Source organism: Notolepis coatsorum, assembly GCF_963971535.1.
Source record: "Notolepis coatsorum genome assembly, chromosome: 14".
NCBI classification, from domain to species: Eukaryota; Metazoa; Chordata; class Actinopteri; order Aulopiformes; family Paralepididae; genus Notolepis; species Notolepis coatsorum.
The window spans coordinates 84,265,845-84,288,536 of record NC_140178.1 but is presented as its reverse complement, the minus strand read 5'-3'; the positions used below and the strand labels follow the sequence as shown (position 1 = coordinate 84,288,536).

Here is a 22,692-nt window from a genome sequence, read left to right as displayed (position 1 = left end):
GTACTTCTTCAGTGTTATCCAAACACACAATTTAGCTGAGTCCAGTACAAAACAAAAACGGTACTTCTTCAGTGTTATCCAAACACACAAAAACAGATAATCCAAAAAGGCTTGTTTCCAAAACTCACCAAAGCGCAAACGCGTAAAAGCGGGCAACGGGGCGCAGCTCCAAACAGATGATCAAGATATTCACCAGCGGCGATCCAAAGATGTCCTGGAGGGAAAGTAGACGAGGCACAACAACGGGGGGAAGACAGGCAGTAGCAGTAGTAATCAAAACGACCCGACAACGATTGAAAGAAGGTCCGAGTATATGAAGCCTCTGGAGCGCTAATCACAAACTACGACAGGTGCGTGATGGAATTGGTAATCGCTCCTGAAGCGTGTGGCGGGGAATGCACCAATCAACACAGTACCTTGAATAAGCGTGTGGCGGGGAACGAGCCAATCCTCACATCTAGTTTGATTAGTTATTTCCACAAGGTGGAAGCCTGTGGGGAGATCATGTTATCGGTTGTGTGTGTGCATCTGTGAAAGCGTGATTCTAACTTTCTGCAGCTAATCTTGCAAACTACAGAGCCGATTTGGATGAAACGTTGGACATCTTTTCTTTTACATAAACTGACAGCAAGCCAAGGATCTGAAAACTGGAATATTTCTCAGATCGGTCAACGACAAGTATTTTATTTGAATTAACTTCTATTGACATTCTATTAACATTGTATATTGAAACACATATTTAGAATGAAGTTACACCTTTTGAATGCAAGAGGGCGATACTACACAGGTTCACTGGTAATCATACTCTGTGGCACCTGTTTACAACATGCCATAGTGAACTTATTGTCGTTGATATACCTATGCATTAAAACATTTATTGTTTCCATCATTGTTGATTGGAATAAGCCCTACCCCCTTTCATATCGCATGACCCCTTTGTCATAGAGACTTATGGGAGGTGTCAATGAGCTCAGTGCAGACTAGGCTACTACTTTCATTGGTTAACCACGCAAATATTTCTAAAGTTTTATTCCACCCAATAGTGTGTAATACTGTAATGCTGTGTAATAATGTAATAGTGTGATAGTGTAATCGTTTATAATAGTGTAATAGTGTTTAATTGTATAATGATGTGTAATAGTATAATTGTATAATAGTGTGTAATAGTGTAATGTGTTTAATAGTGTAATGTGTTTAATAGAGTGTGTGATATCATATGTGAAGCTTTCAAATGTAAACAAGTTCATGGGACCAGTGTGATCGGTTGCTATGGGAGATGAATATTGGCTAACCTGTGCTAGCAGGTGATAAATAAATTGCCCCAGTTGCTGTGCATGTTTTTGAACCACTCAAATGAACTAGATTATAACAAAATAGTTTCATTACTTGTTTGTCGACTAGCTAGCTGCTATCCTTTACAACTACTGACAACTGACAGACTGACTGATGGGCCAATCAGGGTAACCTGAGTATATTATGCAACCTCTTCAGGAAAGTCGTTTTGATATCTGAAATGGTTTGATTCTGTTGATATCCAGGGGGATGGTGATCAAAGGGCTTTAATCATCCTTTTCACTGTGGTAGTTTCACTGTGAGAACTGCCATTTGCCCAAAGTCATGTGGAAGCCCCACTAGGAACATTGACATTGATTGCTATGATGAGAGGCAGAGATGAGAGGTTGCAGGCTACATGTTTGGATTGGTTGCTGTGTTTGTTTGCCTGACCCTCTATCCTCCCCCTGCTGTCTCTCTGAGCATCCTTATAGGAAGATGATGACATTATGGGTGCTCAATGCTCATACATTTCCCCTTCTACATCATCTGCAACGGTTCTCCAAGCCTCTACAACAAGTCTTTCTAGTCTTTCCAAGCCAACCACTGTAGAGCAGAAACCATCGTTGACACCTTGGCTTGGGAACAATCACCACTGCACCGATATTGAACTGTGAACAAATGCGATACTCATTCAGCTCTCTTTCCACAAGTTGACCTCAAGTCCCTACAATGACTGGAAAAGATTGGTTTCAGATGCAGAACCATCCTGTGGCTTTTTCCCCTGCACATACTCCCCATACTGATGGTAGACGGTTTCCCTTGTGGGCTTAGCTGTGGCTTTTTTGCCTTCAGGCTGGTTTTAGCTGACCTGGGGTCAGCTCAGGTAATTCCCCCTTCCCACTTTAGTTTGTCACCTCCATTGTTTGTGCCTTTCCTTCTTGTTCTCCTTTGGTTGGTTGTATGGTAGTTTATGTAAATATTTTGTGTGTGTGTCCTTGTTTCCCCCCTTTTAGCGTAGGTTGGGCTACCCAAGGCTCCCTGTTAGCCAGGACAGTTTAGGGGGGCCAGAATGGATCATTTGGTTTAGAGTCTTAATCCTAGGGGGAAATATCCATTCCACTTGCTCTGGTGGCATAGCCATGAGTCTCCCTGACGAGTTTAAAATAATCTTTTAAATACTTTGGAACGGAACTGTTCATTATTTTATGGGTAATACTCAGATTCAAATGATTAATTCTGTCTTCAACTGACAACCAATTTAGTTCTATAAACTGGGAGCGGCCAACATGGGTACGGGAAGATACATTCGAAATAGTCCTAATCAATTTATTCTGGGATGTCTGTAGTTTTATTTTGATGTACTAAAGATATTCCTTTATTGATCCTCTTGGGGAAATTCGGAAGTCATAGCAACATGGGGAGGGGGGAGGGGAGTGAATGAGTGAAACGATCGACGAATGAGTAAAAGTAAACATTATATACAAGGTGCAGGTGAGTCGTCTGATACATCACAGGGTGGGGGCAGGGGCATAGGGAACAGGGTTTTTTGCAACCCTGCCTGATACATATCATTATCCGTATGATATATAAAGCCATGTTTTCTGTGTGCTTCCATTGTCTGTTGCAGGTATTGGAGATCTTTCTGATCAAAGTCCTCCAAAAAACGTTGCACCTTCTGACAATGGTCATCCTGTTACCAAAAAGATGCCAGAACAGGAGACCACAGCTTCGATCCCACACACACCCAGTAATCAGAGTCATCATTTTTCTTTACCTTGCAATGGACAACGGTTATTGTCTGGAGAGACTGTTTATTCACTAGTATTTATAAAAAAAAAAAAAAAACATGACAACTATAGTTATTAAATTCAGATTAGGAAATAATGGTGTCCGTCTGTTAAAGATATCTTCTGAAATTCCTTTCACATAGAAATAGTAATTTTAGAATTAAAAGCAACCACTGCTCTTCAGAATAATCACAAGTTTGATAAGGTATGGAGTCCATTTATGGACTATATTAACTGCCCGGCCTATACTTCATAATGTGTAGCTGCTGATGTGTAATTCCAGGGTAGTTTCCAGGTAAAACGTCATTCATTCATTATTGTGTTCTGCGTTTTTCCATTACCACCTTTTTCTCCTTTTAGACTTTGAGGGGCTCGTCTATTTTGAGGGGGAGTTGGAAGATGCTTCTCGAGAAAGGTACATATGGGTGCTGCTCATTTTGACAGTACAGTACAGACTGCTATACTGTCGGCTCCTTCAGAATGATCAAAATGGGGGAGTGTTATGGAAAATGTGTTATCATTCATACTCCTTATTGTTCCATCACTATTAATGTTCCCTTAATATACACTGCAATGTTAATCAATATCTTCCTATATCACTCCGTGACATAAACCGAGCTTAGCTATTTCCCTCCCCAGCATAATTTTCCTAAGTACGCTGTTGTCGTATGACTCATCTGCTTAGCTTATTTAACATCTTCCCTGGAGTTAGACCCCAGGGACCAATACAAGTGCTCCTGTCCGTCTTCGTCAGGGAACGCGACACCGTTAGCGATCTGTTGTGCATGTTTTATTTTTTTCCATTGGGTTTATCTTATCGGGAGGGGAAACCCTTGCGAGCACGGGGAAAACATGCAAACTCCACACAGAAAGGCCTGGGAGATACCCCACCTGGGTACCTGGCAACGCGGAAACCTGGTCCCCAAGCGGGAATCGAACCCTGGACTTTCTAGCTGTGAGGTGACAGTGTTAACCACTACACCACTGTGCCGTATTAACAGATAGTATAATAGCTCAGCCCATTGTTTTTGGGCTTGCTTCATGAGACCTGTCTTGCACTCTGTATTGAACCAAGTCTCATAAACCAACCAAGACATAAAGACTCACAAAGACAACTCGTCACTTCTCAAGAATCTTGTCTCACAGGTGTTCACTTCCTACAATATAGATTTCTACGACAGACGCCACTGGTGTCATTAGCAAAGATGGTGTTAGCTCAGCCTGTCGACAAGTCTCGTCAAACTGGTTTTGCTCAGGCGGAAAGACAGCTTGTCACTGTAACATGCATACATGGGTTTAATCCAAAGGTCCATTCGGAAACTTAATTTAGAATTAAGTTTTCCATTCAGCAGACCAGGGGATGCCTCGTCACTCAGCATTCTCCCGGTTTGTTTATCAGAGTGATCAGGAAGGTGATTTAGTGATTCAAGGCATTGCTATTGGTAGGGTCTCTAGATCCGATCGCCCTAGAGGAGCCTGGCTGTGGTAATGTCAAGGTTAAAGTCAGTGATCAGTTTATAAACAAGTGACAACCTTCTTCTAGGTCACAGCCAAGCTCCTTCCGGGTGAGGGGATCTAGACCCTACCATTATTATTCTGTAGACCTTACCATTATTATTATTATTATTATTATTATTATTATTATTATTATTATTATTATTATTATTATTATTATTATTATTATTATTATTAGTATTACTATTCTGTCTGTCTGGTTAATGGGATCTATACCCTACCATTATTATTATTATGACTATTATGTCTGTCTGGTTGATGGGATCTAGACCCTACTATTATTATTATTTCTTTGGTTAATGGAATCTAGCTCCTGCTATTATTATTATTATTATTATTATTATTATTATTATTATTATTATTATTATTATTATTATTATTATTATTATTATTATTATTATTATTATTATTGTTCTGTCTGTCTGGTTGATGGGATCTAGACCCTACCATTATTATTATTCTGTCTGTCTGGTTGATGGGATCTAGACCCTACCATTATTATTATCATTATTATTATTATGTCTGGTTGATGGGATCTAGACCCTACCATTATTATTATTCTATCTCTGGTTGAAATACCCAACCAGACCAAACACTCTGATCATGAAAGTTGTTATGGCATGCAATGACAACATTTAATCTTGGCATTAATGAAGACACACACCAAGATAGAATAGAAAATACCTTTATTTGCAGCATTATCAGAATTACAGTACCAGCCTAGAAGAGTATGTACACAACCTTACTGACATTATGCAAACACTGTACATCTTACATTCACCTCATGCAAAAGCCTTAAACCTAGCAATATGGTTAGAAGAGATGGCATCCTATCACATGAACATGGGCGAGGCCACACAAACAAAAAGTGCATTATGAGCGAACATGCCCATGCATTCACATTTTCAATATACTGTGATTCTATGTACTACTGTTAAAGGCCCAATCTAAACAAATGGGTAACAATGGTGTTTTAATTATTCTAGTTGAGTTCTTGATACAAGGACTAACATTAGACAACATGGTAAATGTGTGTTTTCAAATGTATTTGCTGTATTCTGAGCTTTGTTTACATTGGTGCTGTTTGTAAAACACTGGAGTAAAACAGAAGGTGTGTTGTGATTTACAGCGGGTTAGGAAAGTAAAAAAAAAAGAATAATGAATGTGCCAAAAATAACACAAATAATGTCTAAAAATATATATTTATTTAAATCCTGCATTGCAACTTTAAAGTTCACAAGGTATCACGTAGCAATCACACAGTCAGACATTTAGCATTCATTGATGTTTTCACACTGAAAATGATGTTGTCGTCATCATTTTGGTATAATGTGCTGGCCAGGGTTGCGGTCAATTTAAAACTCTCGTTCTGAATCACATGATAATATAGGTAAGACGGGGCAACCCTCATGCCAAGAAGTCTTATCAATAGATTATTTAAAGTTTTAAAGAAAATGTTTATTTGCTATTGATAGAGCTCTCATTCTCTCCAGTACATGTTAATAGGTAGGAGAGGTCAACCCTCTCACGTCAAGAAGTCGTATCAATAGTCTCTATTTACTCTGTACTCTGTACTGGGCTCTGTTAAGGAAGGACAGGACACACTCACTGAGAAACATTGCTTTATACTGAAAACTAGGGTAAGCCATTTTAAGTTTATTAGTGAATCTTAAAAGTGAGGAACCAGCTGACTTGATTAAAGGGGCGTGTTTAAAACGGCCATTTTGTTTAGTTAAGTGCCCCCATTAAGGGACTGTTTCCTGTTTACTAGTAGCATCTGATTTGCTGAGTGAGCCATTAAGAGCCTGCCCTGTTTAAAAGCAGAGGTCCACACTGTGTTGAAGTCACTCTGTACTGGGCTCTGTTAAGGAAGGACAGGACACACTCACTGAGAAACATTGCTTTATACTGAAAACTAGGGTAAGCCATTTTAAGTTTATTAGTGAATCTTAAAAGTGAGGAACCAGCTGACTTGATTAAAGGGGCGTGTTTAAAACGGCCATTTTGTTTAGTTAAGTGCCCCCATTAAGGGACTGTTTCCTGTTTACTAGTAGCATCTGATTTGCTGAGTGAGCCATTAAGAGCCTGCCCTGTTTAAAAGCAGAGGTCCACACTGTGTTGAAGTCACTCTGTACTGGGCTCTGTTAAGGAAGGACAGGACACACTCACTGAGAAACATTGCTTTATACTGAAAACTAGGGTAAGCCATTTTAAGTTTATTAGTGAATCTTAAAAGTGAGGAACCAGCTGACTTGATTAAAGGGGCGTGTTTAAAACGGCCATTTTGTTTTGTTAAGTGCCCCCATTAAGGGCCAGGTGTTAAGACAGCACTAATTAGTGATAGTGATAGTGATAGTGATTTAAAGGCTTGCTGGTGTAGCGTCAGCGAAGCGTCGAGAAACGAAGAGGGACAAAGAGGAGGAGTTTTCCTGGAGTTCACCGCCGAGGGATCCACCGATCCACCCAGTGCTAAGTACACCATAATCCTATATTTCCCTCCCACACTGCTATCTCTCTACTTCCTCCCTGCCACTCTTGACAAGACAATGTGTCTCATACCTATATCCACAATCTGCTCCTCCAGAACTGACTCTACCCATCCACGCCAGTTTGCTAGCAACCCGGCTAATCTCTCCTACCCTCCTACAGCCACTAATACACCTGTCACAGTACGGGGAGGCTTATGGAATTGTCAATCTTTCTTCCACCATAGGATCGAGGCCTCTGCCAAGAATCTTCGCAAACTGCATGCTACCATGTCCTCCCTCCTCACTCCCCCCCCACCCCCCCCTCCCTCATCTTTCTCTGCCGAAGACTTTGCGATCTTCTTTGAGGAAAAAGTGGAGAACATCCGCAGCTCCTTCTCCCAACCCCCACCCATTCCAAATGCTGAATCGAGAACCTCATCCTTCACTCTGTCATCTTTCTCTCCCATTACAGAAGCAGAGACCCTGACACTGGTAACGTCAAACCGTCCGACTACTTGCCAGCTGGACCAGCTACCCTCCCCACTCCTCCAGACCATAGCACCAGACATCCTCCCATTCCTAACTGCAACCATCAACTCCTCACTCAACTCGGGGGTGGTCCCCACCTCCCTAAAACAAGCCAGAGTCACGCCGCTCATAAAAAAACCAACCCTGAACCCTACCGTCATAGGCAACTACCGTCCTGTCTCTCTTCTCTCCTTCCTTTCTAAAACACTTGAACGTGCTGTATCCAACCAACTTACTACTTATCTCTTACAGAATGACCTCCTAGACCCTAATCAGTCAGGCTTCAGGACTGGTCACTCCACAGAGACAGCCCTCATTGCGGTCACAGAGGCACTTCACTTAGCAAAAGCGAAAGGCCTCTCCTCTGTCCTGATTCTCCTAGATCTATCTGCAGCCTTCGACACAGTCAACCACCAGATCCTCCTTGCGGCCCTCGCAGGAATGGGAGTGGCTGGCTCTGCGCTGACATGGCTGTCATCATACCTCAATGACCGCTCCTACCAAGTGTCATGGAGAGGGACCCTGTCGGCCACCCGCCCCCTGCGGACGGGTGTCCCCCAGGGCTCGGTTTTAGGACCCCTTCTCTTCTCCCTCTACACTAAATCACTGGGTAACATTATCACGTCTCATGGCTTCTCCTACCATTGTTATGCCGACGATACTCAACTCTTCCTCTCCTTCCCTCCCTCAGATATCCACGTCTCTGTGCGGATCTCGGCCTGTCTGTCCGACATCTCAGCCTGGATGACGTCCAACCACCTCAAACTGAACCTAAGCAAAACAGAATTGCTCCACCTGCCGGCCAAATCCTCCCCCCTAACCGACCTTTCAATCACAGTCGAGAATGCAGCTGTGACTGCGTCCCCGACCGCCAAGAACCTTGGTGTTGTCCTCGACGACCAGTTGAACTTCTCTGCTCACATCGCAGCGACGACCAGAACCTGCCGATTCCTCCTGAGCAACGTCAGAAGGATACGCCCCTTCCTGACAAAAGAAGCCACCCAACTCCTCGTCCAATCAACAGTCATCTCCCGCCTCGACTACTGCAATGCACTGCTCGCTGGCCTCCCGGCCACTGCCACTAAGCCTCTTCAACTCATTCAGAACGCAGCGGCCCGCCTGATCTCAAACCTACCGAAGTCGGCCCATGTCACCCCACTTCTTAGGGACCTGCACTGGCTCCCCATTGCTGCACGAATCCGCTTCAAGGCCCTCGACCTAGCATACCGTGCGGCAAAGGGAACCGCTCCCGCCTACCTCCGGTCAATGGTCTCTAACTACACACCCTCAAGACCCCTACGCTCTGCATCTTCTGGCCGCCTCAGACCTACTCCTATCCAAGCTCCGGGAGGGTCATCAAAGAGAAGTCGCCTATTCTCAGTCCTTGCCCCACAATGGTGGAATGAACTACCCACCCCAGTTAGGACAGCCGAATCACGTCCAATCTTTCGCCGTCGACTAAAGACGCACTTCTTCAACCATTATCTGAATTAAAAAAAAAAAAAAAAAAAAAAAAAAAATCTAACCCTAACTAACCGTACTGTCATGCACTTGTCCTAATAAACTAACCTACACTGTAGCACTCAACACTTTGATGAACATTGTTGCTCAGCTGATAGAGTTGTGCCCTTCCTGATGGCTTGTCGTACAGAACTTGTAAGTCGCTTTGGATAAAAGCGTCAGCTAAATGACTAAATGTAAATGTAAATGTAAATGTATTTAAAGGTGCTATAGATACAAATCTTTATCTAGACTAATCATTAAAAAAAACTATAATAATAATAGCACATCCACAGAGCTTTTAGAAAGGTGTGTAATAAAAGTATTGCCCCCCCCCCCCCCCCCCCAACAAAAATTATTTATAAATGTACCATTTAAAAAAATTTGGTGGGTCCGAAATTAATGTTGTTATTTAGATGTTGCATCATGCAATTATCCACTCCCTACTTTTCCCCATGTGGAATGCACCTGATTGGATAAACGTGCTGCTAGTGCGACATCCAGTGGCTGAATTTGATCTATAGCACCTTTAAAGTTAGGAGAGGTCAAGCCTCTCACGTCAAGAAGTCTCATCAATAGTCTATTTAAAGTTAGGAGAGGTCAACGCTCTCATGCCAAGAAGACTCATCAATAGTCTATTTAAATTTAGGAGAGGTCAACCCTCTCACGTCAAGAAGTCTCATCAATAGTCTACTGCATCTACTGCAAGTGTTTAGGGGGGGTCTTGACATCCTGGCCTGCTTGGGCCAGGGGTTAAAAAGTTGGACCCTGGCATTATAACACCAGGTCAGTGTCTATTGGAATGTTAAGTATATTTATTTTCTTTTTCTTTCTTTATTTTCTTTCCTTTTCATTTATCTATTTTCCTAATTTATCCATCTTCCTTGTGTTTCCTGTGAATTTGTCCCTTAGATATAGTTTAATCAAGTACCAGTCTTCTTCTAAAATACACTCCCTGATTTGATTTGATTGAAAGTGAATTGACCCCAGCCCTGGTGTCAACAACCACAGTCTGCCTAATTCCCTGCAATTACAACAATAGCCCTCATGTAATGGATATAAAAAGGAACACAACTAAACCAGAAACTCCTACATGTATAATATGCATTCCTTAGCATTAAATACATCAAAACACATCTAAAAAAAAATGAAACAATATTGTTAGACGGAGCAAAGCAAATATATGCAATCGTACACTATAGCAGCCCGCTACTGTATGTTAAACATATTGAAAGTGAATCACCCCTTTTCAAGATAAGTAGTTAAATAAACATTAAACAAGAATGTTACGTGTAAAATGCAATTAAAGGTGAGCAATGTCGATCACTATTTGTAATAAACAAGAAGCTACTCTTTCCCAAAGCCAGAAACCACAGAAGTCTGGAAAAATAAAGTATGGAGCTGCTTCATCCACAATGAATGGGAGACTGATTTTGTGGACCCAGTCATTTGAGTGAATTGAGTTTTTATACCCAGTAATCAAAAGTATCTTGTACGTCGGAATAAAACCTTAGTGACAGCCAGGTGCATCAGTGGAGTAAAAACATTCTTTGAGGAGTCAGGAACACACACACGCTGTCTTCACTTGCTTGATAAGAGTTTCAGGCATTATAAGAAGGTCCCGGAACGAAACATTGAATTTAATAATAAAACGTAAGCAAGTGAAGATGGTGTGTGGGAATTCTTGACTTGTCAATGAGTGTGGTATTTCATCATCTTATCATCTTATATTGTCACAGACAGTGAATAAAAAAATGTATAGTATTTCATGACATTTACGCAGGCTAGATTAAGATTATTATTTTTGTTCACGTTGGTTCGTTAGGATTCAAAATGATGTCCAATAAAAGGCCCATTTCAAACAAATTTAGGTGTTTGACTCTAGTTTTCGAATTTGGTTGCTCATGTTAACTAATGTTTCTGGACTGTTTTAATGTATTATGTTCACTGCTTCAAGGAATAACAGTATAGAACTATTAATTAGGGATGTCTGATATTATCGGCCTACCGATATTATCGGCCGATATTGGCATTAAAATGTAATATTGGAAAATATCGGTATCTGTTTAAATATATATATATATATTTTTTTTTACATTTATTTAAGCTTTATTTACTCAGGCAAGCAAGTAAGAACAAATTCTTATTTTATTTATTGTCAAAAGTATGCATAATGTTGTGTTAATTCCACAACAAGAGATATGTAATGTTAATTACCTGAAATTATTCCGTTCTTTGGGGGGGGAAACCCAGCATATATCGGTATCGGTTGATATCGGTATCGGAAATTAAGAGTTGGACAATATCGGTATATCGGTATCGGTAAAAAAGCCAATATCGAACATCCCTACTAATTGATGCATTCGATGCCAAATTCCAGCCTCCTAGGCCGCTAGAGGGTGGACTGACCGACCAACCAACCAACCAACCAACAAAGTGAGCTACTGTATAGAGCTGCACACACTTGACCTCCATGTCAAATGTCGGCCTCCTAGGCCTAGGGCAAAAACTGGCTACTAGGGGGTGGGGAACTGTGGATCAACCACACCAACACACTCTTTTCCCTCACAGTATCTATACAGCACGGTCTCACCAGAAAATGTTAATGAAGTACTAGAACTAGTAAAAAGGTACATAATGCATGTTATGTTATAGCCATAAGTAATATATTTACGTTTTGTATTGGCAAAAGTCTAAAACAAACACTGCAACCATAGTTGAACCAACAATCATTGCAGTCGTGGGCGAGTGCTCTCACCATTATCTAACTATGATTATAGTTAGAGTTATGGTTAGTTCGGTTATGGTTAGGACATAAAGTTAGGGTTAAGGTTAGAGTTCGATCCCCAGCAGTGGAACTTAAACGTTTTCTGAAAACGGGGGCGGGGGGCATGGAAGAATGGGATGCGTTCCGAACGTTCTGGTGGAATGCGTACATTAAAGGGCTATAAAATGAAGCAGATTCCCGGTCACACGCGGTGTAATACAGCGATAAGATTCTTCCCCCATTTTCAATTCATCATAACATTTATGTATGAATTGTAAGATTTCAATAAATATGAACATGTTAATGCTACTACTACATAAACTGAATTTATACTGAATTTGTCTTACACTTAATGCAGGGATGTTCACAGCATTTCACTTTCAACCAGGTATCTGATTAATTTAATGTAGCAACTAGTTCACCCAGTCCTTGTTGGACTGATAACTTTAAGTGGTTGCCTAGTGGAGATTTAGGATTCACTGACTGTAGACTGTAAGAAAAAAATCTGCAAGAAAACTAAATGTCTGGCATCTATGGTTTCCAAATACTGTCAAATTACAGTAAAATCAAATGCATTTACAGATTACAACCTTTATTTAATGGTTAATATTTTGATAAAAGGTAATTTACTGTATTTTTATAGCATTTACACTCTACACAGTAGGAAAACAAAATAATACCGGTTTTGACCAGCAGCGACGAGGCAGCTCCATTGGGAGGGGGCGGGGCCGGGTGGGAGGGGGCGGGCTGAGGGGGCGGGGCCAGGAGAAGGGGCGTGGCTAAAACCTGCACGTTTTTTCAAATCGAAATGTTGACAGCTATGCCCCCAGTATAGATATGACTTAAGCTTCTTAGAGTTGAACGTCGTCGATCACAACACAGGATAGTCTCGCTGATGCATTTCGGCTGCCCCTGTCTCCTTCTTCTCCTCCTCTCCCTCCATCCCGACTCCTCGGTTCATTCTGCTCCAATTCCTTTCTCCGCCTCCTCTCTGTACCTCATCTCTCTGTCTTTCTTTCTCTCCTCCTCCTCCTCCGACCACGGTCTCCGTCTAGGAGCCCACGCCCAGGGCCATCTTCATGTGCTCGTACACCACGTAGGAGATGCTGACGGCGGGGATGACTTTGAGGAAGTTGGGCGCGAGGCCGCGGTAGAGGCCCGGCACGCCCTCGTGGGACATGATGTGTTTGAACTGACCAATCATGGACAGCTTGGGCCCGCCCTCGCCGCTGGCTAGAGGGGAGGAGAGAGAGAGACAGAGAAAGAGAGGAAAGACGTTTTCTTTTATGGAAAATGTATAGGAACTGTGTAGAGGGGCTCATGATCACGATTTTTTGGGAGGAGAGCAGATGGAAGGAGAGGAGATGGGAGTAGAGGAGATTGGAGGAAAGGAGATGGGAGGAGTAGAGATGGGAGGAGTGGAGATGGGAGGAGAGGAGATGGGAGGAGAGGAGATGGGAGGGGCTCACGATCACGATTGTTTTGGTCAAATGTGACGACAAGGATGCTAACTCATCTTACACAAGTGCAATGCGAGTGAGCCACCACTAGGGGCAGAGTGGCTAACCATATGGGGTATGGGGTAAACGTAAGTGAGTACGTGAGTTAGTGACATTGCCCCGTTATGGAGGGTGCTTCACATAAAAGAATGCATAGCATCCAAACGTCGCCAAGCCCCACTTGAGACTTGTGACTTGGGTAGAAGGCATGGCAGAGGCAAACACACTTCTATCGGAGTAAAGAGGACTCCTCCCTCTCACCCTGCGCCTGCATGCGGGTCCTGATGAGAGCCAGGGGGTAGGAAGCAAGCTGGCCACAGGTGCTGGAGATGGTTCCACAGCCCAGTAGGACCAGGATCCCCGGGTCTGCTGAGCCCACGCAGTACCTCTGAAGCCAGGCGTTCTTCAGAGTCTGGGGAGAGGAGAGGGGGAGGTCGGAGGAAGGGAGCAGGGTAGAGAGAGAAAGACAGGAGAAGGTGATGAGCGAAAGGAGGTAAGTTTAATAAAATAGAAGGGAAATAGAAGAGAAGCCAATGACTGTGAGAAATCAGCCTCTGCATCTGCAGATATACCCACAGTATCCACCTGCAAGCAAACAAACTCAAATCCACCACCTTATGTCAACACAGGTACAGAAATGTCCTTGCGTCGGCCTCTGCAGGAGCAGCAAACACTAATGAACAACCATTAGACGTGGTAATGGTAGTGCGTGGTGGGATATAGCTAAACAAACTAATACAGTCTTAAGACTGTCGTTGATTTGTTGAACAAGTCAGTCACTGCTAGCCCTAGTATTAACACACACACACACACACACACACACACACACACACACACACACACACACACACACACACACACACACACACACACACACACACACACACACACACACACACACACACACACACACACACACACACACACACACACACACACACACACACACACACACACACACACACACACACACACACACACACACACACACACACACACACACACACACACACACACACACACACACACACACACACACACACACACACACACACACACACACACACACACACACACACACACACACACACACACACACACACACACACACACACACACACACACACACCTCGTAGACAGCCAGGTCTATTCCAGCGTAGGGGATGATGCCCAGCGTATTGGGGAGGTAACCCCTGTAGAACGCCTGCACACCCTCCTTCCTCACCATCTGCCTGGCACAGTCGGCCATGCCAGAGTACTGACCCGTCTTCCTCAGGGTCAAGCGAGTCTTCAACACCTGGCCCACGGAGGAAGAGGAGAGGAAAGGAGAAGAGAGGAGAGGAAAGGAGAAGAGGAGAAGAGAGGACAGGAGATGGGAGGAAAGGACAAAAGAGGGGAGGAGATGGGATGAGATTACATGGGAGGAGAGGAGGAGAGGAGAGGAGATGGGAGGAGAGGAGATGAGATGACATGGGAGGAGAGGAGATGGGAGGAGAGGGGGGGGAAGGTGATGGGAGGAGAGGAGGAGGGGAGAGGAGAGAGAAGGGAGCAAAATGAGAGACAGGAGGGTTTGCAGAAAGCGATGGAGGAGTGTTGGAAAAAGCATGAAGGAAGTATTGTAAGAGAGAAGTCTTACTCTTACTTGCTTGTTGATACTGTATGTGAATAAGAGCTCAGATGTGTGCCGCTCCCTCCCTGGTTATGAATGTTTTTTTATTTTTATACTTTTGGTCCTCAGTGAAAATTAAGAATAGCTACAGTAGTGTTAACCAGTGTTGGGCAAGTTACTTTAAAAAAGTAACTAGTTACAGTTACTAGTTACTTCTTCCAAAAAGTAACTAAATTACTTACTCAGTTACAAATTATAAAAGTAACTAGTTACTTCAGAAAGTAACTATTGCGTTACTTTCAAGATTTTTTTTTTTACATAAAACATACACAAATCTAAACTATTTTAATGTTGCTGTGGGACAAAGTGAGACTAGCCTCCAATCAAATGCCATGTATTTAGATATTATAATTACTATGTTTATATAGTGGATCATACAAATACAAACAGAATAGATGTTTTGGAACTTTTGATATGTATTGCCCCTCAACAGGCCACAACTGGGCAACATTAAATTATGCTTGTTAAGCACTATACCAAAAATAAATAACAAATATATACTGATTGATTGAACATTTTAATTAACAGATTGCAGAATGGGTACAATACAGTACGGCTCAATACACACAATTGTTAAGGGGATGCAGACCAGAGAAAGAGTTTCGTCTTGTTTACATCAGGGTCCCCCATTTTCAATTCATGACATTTATGACGAAAGTCTTTCTCTGGTCTGCATCCGCTTAACAATTGTATGTATTGAGCTGTACTGTACTGTACCCATTCTGCAATCTGTTAATAAACTTTTCAATCAATCAATCAATGACATACACAACATACAGATATAAGAATCTAATCGAATCATCTAAACTAATCTAATCATGACATTTAAGACATGCATGACATACAGAGATATATATATATCTCTGAGCACCTGAAGCCTGTGCTATTAAACCAGGAAGTGCAGCACTGTTGATAAGGCTGTCGGCACTGCAGTAGAGCCACTCAGTGCCCTGCGCTGCAAAGAGTGAACACAAAACGCTCATGGACCCGCGGTCTCATGTTGACTGAGTCGCTTGTGTTGTTCGTTGGATTCGTTTTGGATTATTTGGGCTCAAAACGTACACTACACGGACCGCGGTCTCATGCTGACTGATCAGTGATCGCTTGTCTTGTCGCGCTGTGTGTCAGACTCTGGATGCTTTAGACACCCGGCCACCTCCACCTCTGATTGGCTTACCATGACATTTTATTCAACCTCAGCCAATCGTCAGCATGTATGCTTGGCTCGCGCACTGCCCACTAAACAAGGAAGAACATATTATTGCCTCTCGGCGCAGAGATCTGTCTGATGAAAGAAACAGGTTCATTCATAGTAACGCGCCGCATTTTTTTGCAGTAACGCTAACGGCGTTATTAAGATTGGAAGAGTAATCCGTTAATTACTCGTTACTGAAAAAACGAATGCCGTTAGTAACGCCATTACTTATAGCGCCGTTATTCCCATCACTGGTGTTAACCCAGGTGGGTTTCTGTGTTGCATGCAAAAATTATGGTATAGTTACAACACTTTTCACCAGAGGGTGAGAGAGACAATCTTTGCCTACAAAAAACATTACATGAGCTATAGAGTGTACAAAGAGTGCATACAATAGTGCACATGTTTACGGTCATCTCCAACCATGTTTAACCATTATTTAACCCTCCTCGTGTTAATTTCTACCCCTTACTTTGGTGTCTGTTTGAACTGCTCTTACATTAACCCTTGTGTGGGGTTTTCTGTCACTCACCTAGCTGGTCTGGTGAACCCACAACATTATTGGATTTTTAAAACAATAAACGCCATAACAATTCATGAAAAAATATACAACAGATGTTAACTTTATCTCAATTACACACAATCTAGACAGCATTATATGGTGAATGCTTCCCATTTGATTTACCTCTGCTAGATCACATTTGTCAATACAAGTGCTACTCGTTTTCTTTTTTGGATCAAATGTGATGTCTGTAAAAAATAATCCATTGTATCAATGAAATAAATCACGCAAAAAAAAAGAATGTTCCTTTATATGTTTTTCACATAAAATTAGCCAAGGCCAATGAGTCCCAGGTACTCACTCACTGAAACAATAATTCATTGTATAATTTCTCTTAATAATAAATATTGGCCCTCTTTCTCAAACATGTCCGTAAGTAGAAAAAACAAAGTTCCAGGCACTCTTCATATATAAAAAAGCTTTAATAAATTGCTTAGTTCATATTTAGAACAATAAAAAAAACTGCCAACATGTTTCGGCCTAGCTGTCGGCCTTCTTCAGGGCATGTTGTTTTTTCTACTGGCTCCCCAATATCTAAAGATCACCTTCTAAACACTGGATTCGAACTACAAGAATGCTGCAGCCCTCCTTCTTGTTAAAAATAATAATAAAATAAATTTGTAAGTACCTTTGTAAATATCTTGGTAAAAATGTCATACTAATGGGTGGCCAAAATCTTCGCAGCTGATTTGAAAACTCATTCTTAAACTGCAATGTGCGTTCTCGTACACCTGAATTTGCATGCACACACCCCGCCAGCTCCTTAAAAGGCGAAGGAGGCATGTGCAAAACGGCGAGAGCCGTGTGCAAAACAGCTTGAGAGGTTCGGCATTGCATCTGCACCATGCTGACCCATTCTACAGGTAGCACTGAAGCGATTTGCGACTGATCTCAAAATTTGATTAGATTCAAATGTATTGTCATTATACAGCACAATACACAATTCAACCAGAGTGCAAATGTAACAGTAAAGTACGTTAGTAACATACAATGCACAGGTGATTGGGGTTAAGATAATTGTAACCCTGTAACATGTCATCCATTACTTTCCAACCCTTGCAGATTAACCCTCTGGTCTCTCATGCACGCACGCACGCACGCACGCACGCACGCACACACACATTGACTGACCTCCATGGGGTAGATGATGGTCTGAGCAATGGCTCCGGCCAGAGATCCAGCAATGAACCTCTCCTGTACCCTCAAACTGCCCCCCTCCTTACTGCCACGGATCAGCCACTTGATCTGCCGGGAAAGAGGGAGAATTAGCTATAGATGAGGAAGCAGATGATGGTCAATATAGGGGACGTGGAGCCAGACAACAGAGAGAGGGGAGCAGTGATGAGTAGAGCAGAAAGAAAACAACCTATTGCTCATTACTAGGGCTGACCCCTATTAGTCGATTAGTCGACTAATCGGTCGAAAGGAGCCGTAGTCGACTGGCCAACCTCTTAGTCGAATATATAAAAAAATATATATATATATTTATAATTTCTTTTTTTTCTCATTCTTTCCAAAAAGAAAAGAGGCCTAGAAGCGTGGCTAACGCTAATGGCACGCATACCAGAGGCTAACTGCCTACGAAAACAGGCACAGAGGCACTGAAAGAGAATTTCACCCATCTAATGAACACACTAGACTAGACAAATATCAAGATGTATCCATCAGTGGACCAATTGCATGCTTTTGCAGAGGACAAGAAGCCTTCAGTCGACTCCTTCAGACATTAAGCACCCCCCACAGCCCAAATGGAATGGTACAAATTAAAAAAATATATATATATTTAAAAAAATATTAAAGATATTACACTTTTGGCCAATCATAGTCGACCATCCAAATCCTTAGTCGGGGACAGCCCTACTCATTACACATGCAGGGCACATTTGCTTCAGTATAGCAACAGCAAGAGTTTAAAACAGATATCCATCATTACAATGTCAGTCACGCTTGGGAGCTTTTTCCGCACAGATGACCTCACAAGTCCAGCCTAGTCTAACGAGTCCTTGGTTATGCAGGGCGACAGTGGCTCAGGAGGTAGAGCGGTCGTCTGGTAATCAGAATGTTCCTGGTTTGATTCTGGCTTACTATTTGAGACGGATTCAGTGATTGTTCTAGGACAGACTGCTTTGGTCTAAGAAGAGGTTCCTACAGTAGAACCAGTTGGTGGATTTCCCATCCATCAGGCAGAGTAGAACGAACACAGACAGCAGTAGAAAGGATTTTAAGGTAGAGTACATGTACGATACTGTTGGTGTGCTAACCTGTTCATAGGCCATAAACTTGATGGCAGACTCTGGGGCGATTTTGAGTACATTGATGCCGTTGCCTCTCCAGAGCGAGCGAACGCCTCCTTCCCGGACCATCCCCCTCAACCCAGTCCACAGGTTGATCCCCCGCGAGCTGGAGCCATGCACCTGGACACGCACACACACACACACACACCACCAAGTTTAGGGTTGTTAGTTGATTGATTGATTGATTGACTGATTGAGTTATTTTGATTACTTGCAAGTACTGTTCACATTTGAATCAATACTGGTACCAGTACCAGTTCCTGGAATTAAGTATCGTACCCAACAGATTTTTTATTTTTTTTTACTCTAATGATTTCAGTTTTATTTTTTTTATATGTCCAAACTTCTCAAATTTATTTAGAACATTTTGTTATTTATTGTTGTAACGCACTACACAAAATAAATCGCATGATCACGTATTATGTTTTATAAATGTTTAAAGACCAACATTATCTGGCCGTCCTTAGTAAATATCATCAAACTCCTCTGACCTCGTCTGGACTTTCCAAAGACCCAAGAGACGGGACAGTAATATATATATAGTTGTGGAAAAGGCTCCCCTTTTCTTCTCTGTGCATGCAGTAGGAGTAGGAAGACACGCACCATTAGCCTAGCTTAGCGTCAGTCACTGGAAGTAGGTTCCTCCATTAGCCTAGTTCCCAACGTCTTCCTACTCCTACTGCATGCACAGAGAAGAAAAAGGTATGCATCTTCTTGTCTAACTCCAGGGTTCCCAAAATGTTGGAGTGTTAAGATACATGCCTTTTTCTTCTCTGTGCATGCAGTAGGAGTAGGAAGACGCGCACTGTTAGCCTAGCTTAGTGTCAGTCACTGGAAGTAGGTTCCTCCATTAGCCTAGTTCCCAACGCCTTCCTACTCCTACTGCATGCACAGAGAAGAAAAAGGTATGTATCTTCTTGTCTAACTCCAGGGTAGATGGCAAATAAGCTAATTTCCCAAAATGTTGGAGTGTTCCTTTAAACAAAACTAATTTGGATGGAATACAGTATGTTGAATAGAAATTCTAGCCCAGCAAGTTAGTCACTAATGTCAATAGACCAATTTAAAAAGAATTTAAATGTTGCCTGTTGACATCATAAATTCAAGCCTTGATGCTTTGTTTTCCATCTCAGGGAGACAGTTGTCTATGTTTATAGATATCGGCTTAATCATTGGAATAGCAGCGCAATGTACTGTACATTCTGTTTCAGAGTGGATTTCCCCTTTAACCCTAATAGGAAGCGGATTAAAGTTATTGGTAGTTTTTTAACTAGCCCCAAGACACCCCCGTTTCTATAGACCACTGCACTTCCGTGTTACATTAAGCTCATGGGAGAGAGCGGGGGGAGAAAATTAATGAATGTGGATGAGAGCCTTGCCTTAAGTGGTTGTAGCTACGGCTGTGGGGGTGCTGGAGACATGATCCAATAGACTTTTATATGCCTGAGCGGCAATCAGAGCATCATTATGTACCTAAAACGAAAGAAGATAAGAAACAATGCCTAAAAGTTGCTGTGTGGTGAGGACACTGGCCACCGTAACAGGCAGTTTTTTGGCAAATACCGGCACTTGTCAGCAGCCGGCAAGGTACTGATATAGCTAGCCATTTTTAAAGTATCGTAACCTGCGGCTCACATTCCCACCACAAGCTTCCCCCCTCTGATGGAACGTTCCAACGCGGCTCCCCAGCCTTCAGCATGCACATGGGGAGTAGATGCTGAAAAAGTGACTATAGATCGGCCGAGAAAGTTCTGATCGACTTGGGATTGGTCTCTCAGTGTTCAGGAGACTCAGGCGTATAAAAGTCTATTGGATCATGTCTCCAGCACCCCCACAGTCTTGGCTACAACCACTTACGTCAAGGCTCTCATCCACATTCATTAATCTTCTCCCCCCGCTCTCTCAGATTTCAGAATACCGGAAGTGTTGCGGTGGTCTATGAGTCAGTCGGACGGACATTGACCCTTGACCTGGAAGTGAAACCTCACCTGCAGGAAGACTTTCAGACGGTCCAGAGGGGCCGTTCCTGTCCGCGACACAGCTCCCGCCATGGCCCCGGCAGCCAGCTGCCTCCACACCAGCCCCGAACGATGCTCCTTCTCCGAGAACTCATCTGGCACGGTCAGCAGTTCTCCTATATCGAGCATCTGGAGAATATAATATTACGATTAGACCACCACCCAAATCATATAAAAGAGACAGGAGAGCAGGATATGCAAACAATACTAAACTACGGCCATCCAATTAATTAGATTTTCAGAATGGCAGACATTTTTTTTTTTTTTTTTGAGGAGTCTACAATGCAACACACACATAGTGCTCTTCTTCTGTGGTCACAGACAGCCTGCTGTAATGTGAATGCCTTCTATCGACTATACCAGCCCCTGACCTCTGGAACAGCATCCCCACGTCCATCAAATCTGCCCCCTCCATCTAGTCTTTTAAATCTAATCTCAAAAGTAAACTCACCTATATAAACTGAGGGAAACATACAAATCGCATGCAGAGTGGCTGAAAGCCGCCAGTGAAGAAAATGCCGATGAAGGACTGCCACGTCGTAGGGATGTTGCTACTGTAGTTAGCTAGCTAGCTGCACTAATGTTAGTCGGTCGACGGTGCGGTGTGACGTTTGTGTTTACATTTACATTTAGTCATTTAGCTGACGCTCTTATCCAGCGCGATTTACAAGTTCTGTACAACAAGTCAGCAGGAAGGGTAGAACTCTGGCAGCTAAGTAACATTGTTCGTCAAACAGCGTTTAACTGGAGTGCTACAGACTTGAGTGCATATTAGCATTAGGTAGTAATATAGGCACGGTCGATTTCTTAGTAGCAGAGTGCTTCAATATGGATTGAAGAAGTGTGTTTTTAGTCGACAACGGACAAGCAAGGACCTAGAATAGCAGCTAGTAGTGTTCATGACTAGAGGGCATCCACATTGCGGCAGGCTGCCTCTAACCCTGGAGAAACCTAAATGATGTCACAGCACCTTGTCTGCCATTCACATGGACACAGCATTCTGGTTCTCTATTTAATTTAATTTAGTTTTTAGTGCGAGTGTAGTTGTAGCAAGTGTCTTTCATGCTAGCAAGGATTACAGCTTTCTCTCATTAGGTTGAACCCTGTACAATCCTGTGCTTGCCAGTATGATCGAGGCAGCCGATCGAGCTAAAACATGCACTTGACTTGGTCGAAGGGTTGTATTTATGGGAAGTGAGTTTAACTGGCTCCTCCAATTCTGTTACATAGACTTGGAAATTAACTTATATCATTATCTTGAAGAACAACGCTAAAATGTATTCTCTAAATATAACACCTGATGTAAAACCTGAGGCTGCTCCATAGGCACTGAATGGGCCTCTTACTTTGTGAGGCCATACAATATTTGTGTGAGCTCTTACTCACATGAGGTTTTAATTCTGGTTCTGACCCTCTAGCAATGCTAGACTATAAACCTTATTTAGGTCCAAGCTGAATAAAAAATGCCTAAGTCATGACATATTTTGCTTAAAAGTCCCCTTATTTTGTTATTTGTTTTGTTATTTTGGTTGTTGTGTTTTTGTATTTTTGCAAACTTGTTGATACACCTTGTGGAACTTATTTTCTAAATATAAATAAAAAACTCGTACACATT

General features: G+C 42.5%; 1 protein-coding gene across 1 annotated transcript in view; it reads right to left on the bottom strand.

The window, feature by feature from the left end:
* Positions 1 to 12,891: 12,891 nt before the first annotated feature.
* The window catches only part of slc25a23b (solute carrier family 25 member 23b), a gene marked incomplete at both ends in the record, with an annotated part of 42,922 nt that continues 33,121 nt past the window's right edge, over positions 12,892 to 22,692 (bottom strand). Inside the window, 6 exons of the mRNA XM_084328741.1 lie at positions 12,892 to 13,073; positions 13,601 to 13,751; positions 14,469 to 14,636; positions 17,897 to 18,010; positions 19,027 to 19,179; positions 21,048 to 21,206. Coding sequence (XP_084184867.1) covers positions 12,892 to 13,073; positions 13,601 to 13,751; positions 14,469 to 14,636; positions 17,897 to 18,010; positions 19,027 to 19,179; positions 21,048 to 21,206 — 927 coding nt within the window. The remainder of the gene's footprint in view (positions 13,074 to 13,600; positions 13,752 to 14,468; positions 14,637 to 17,896; positions 18,011 to 19,026; positions 19,180 to 21,047; positions 21,207 to 22,692) is intronic.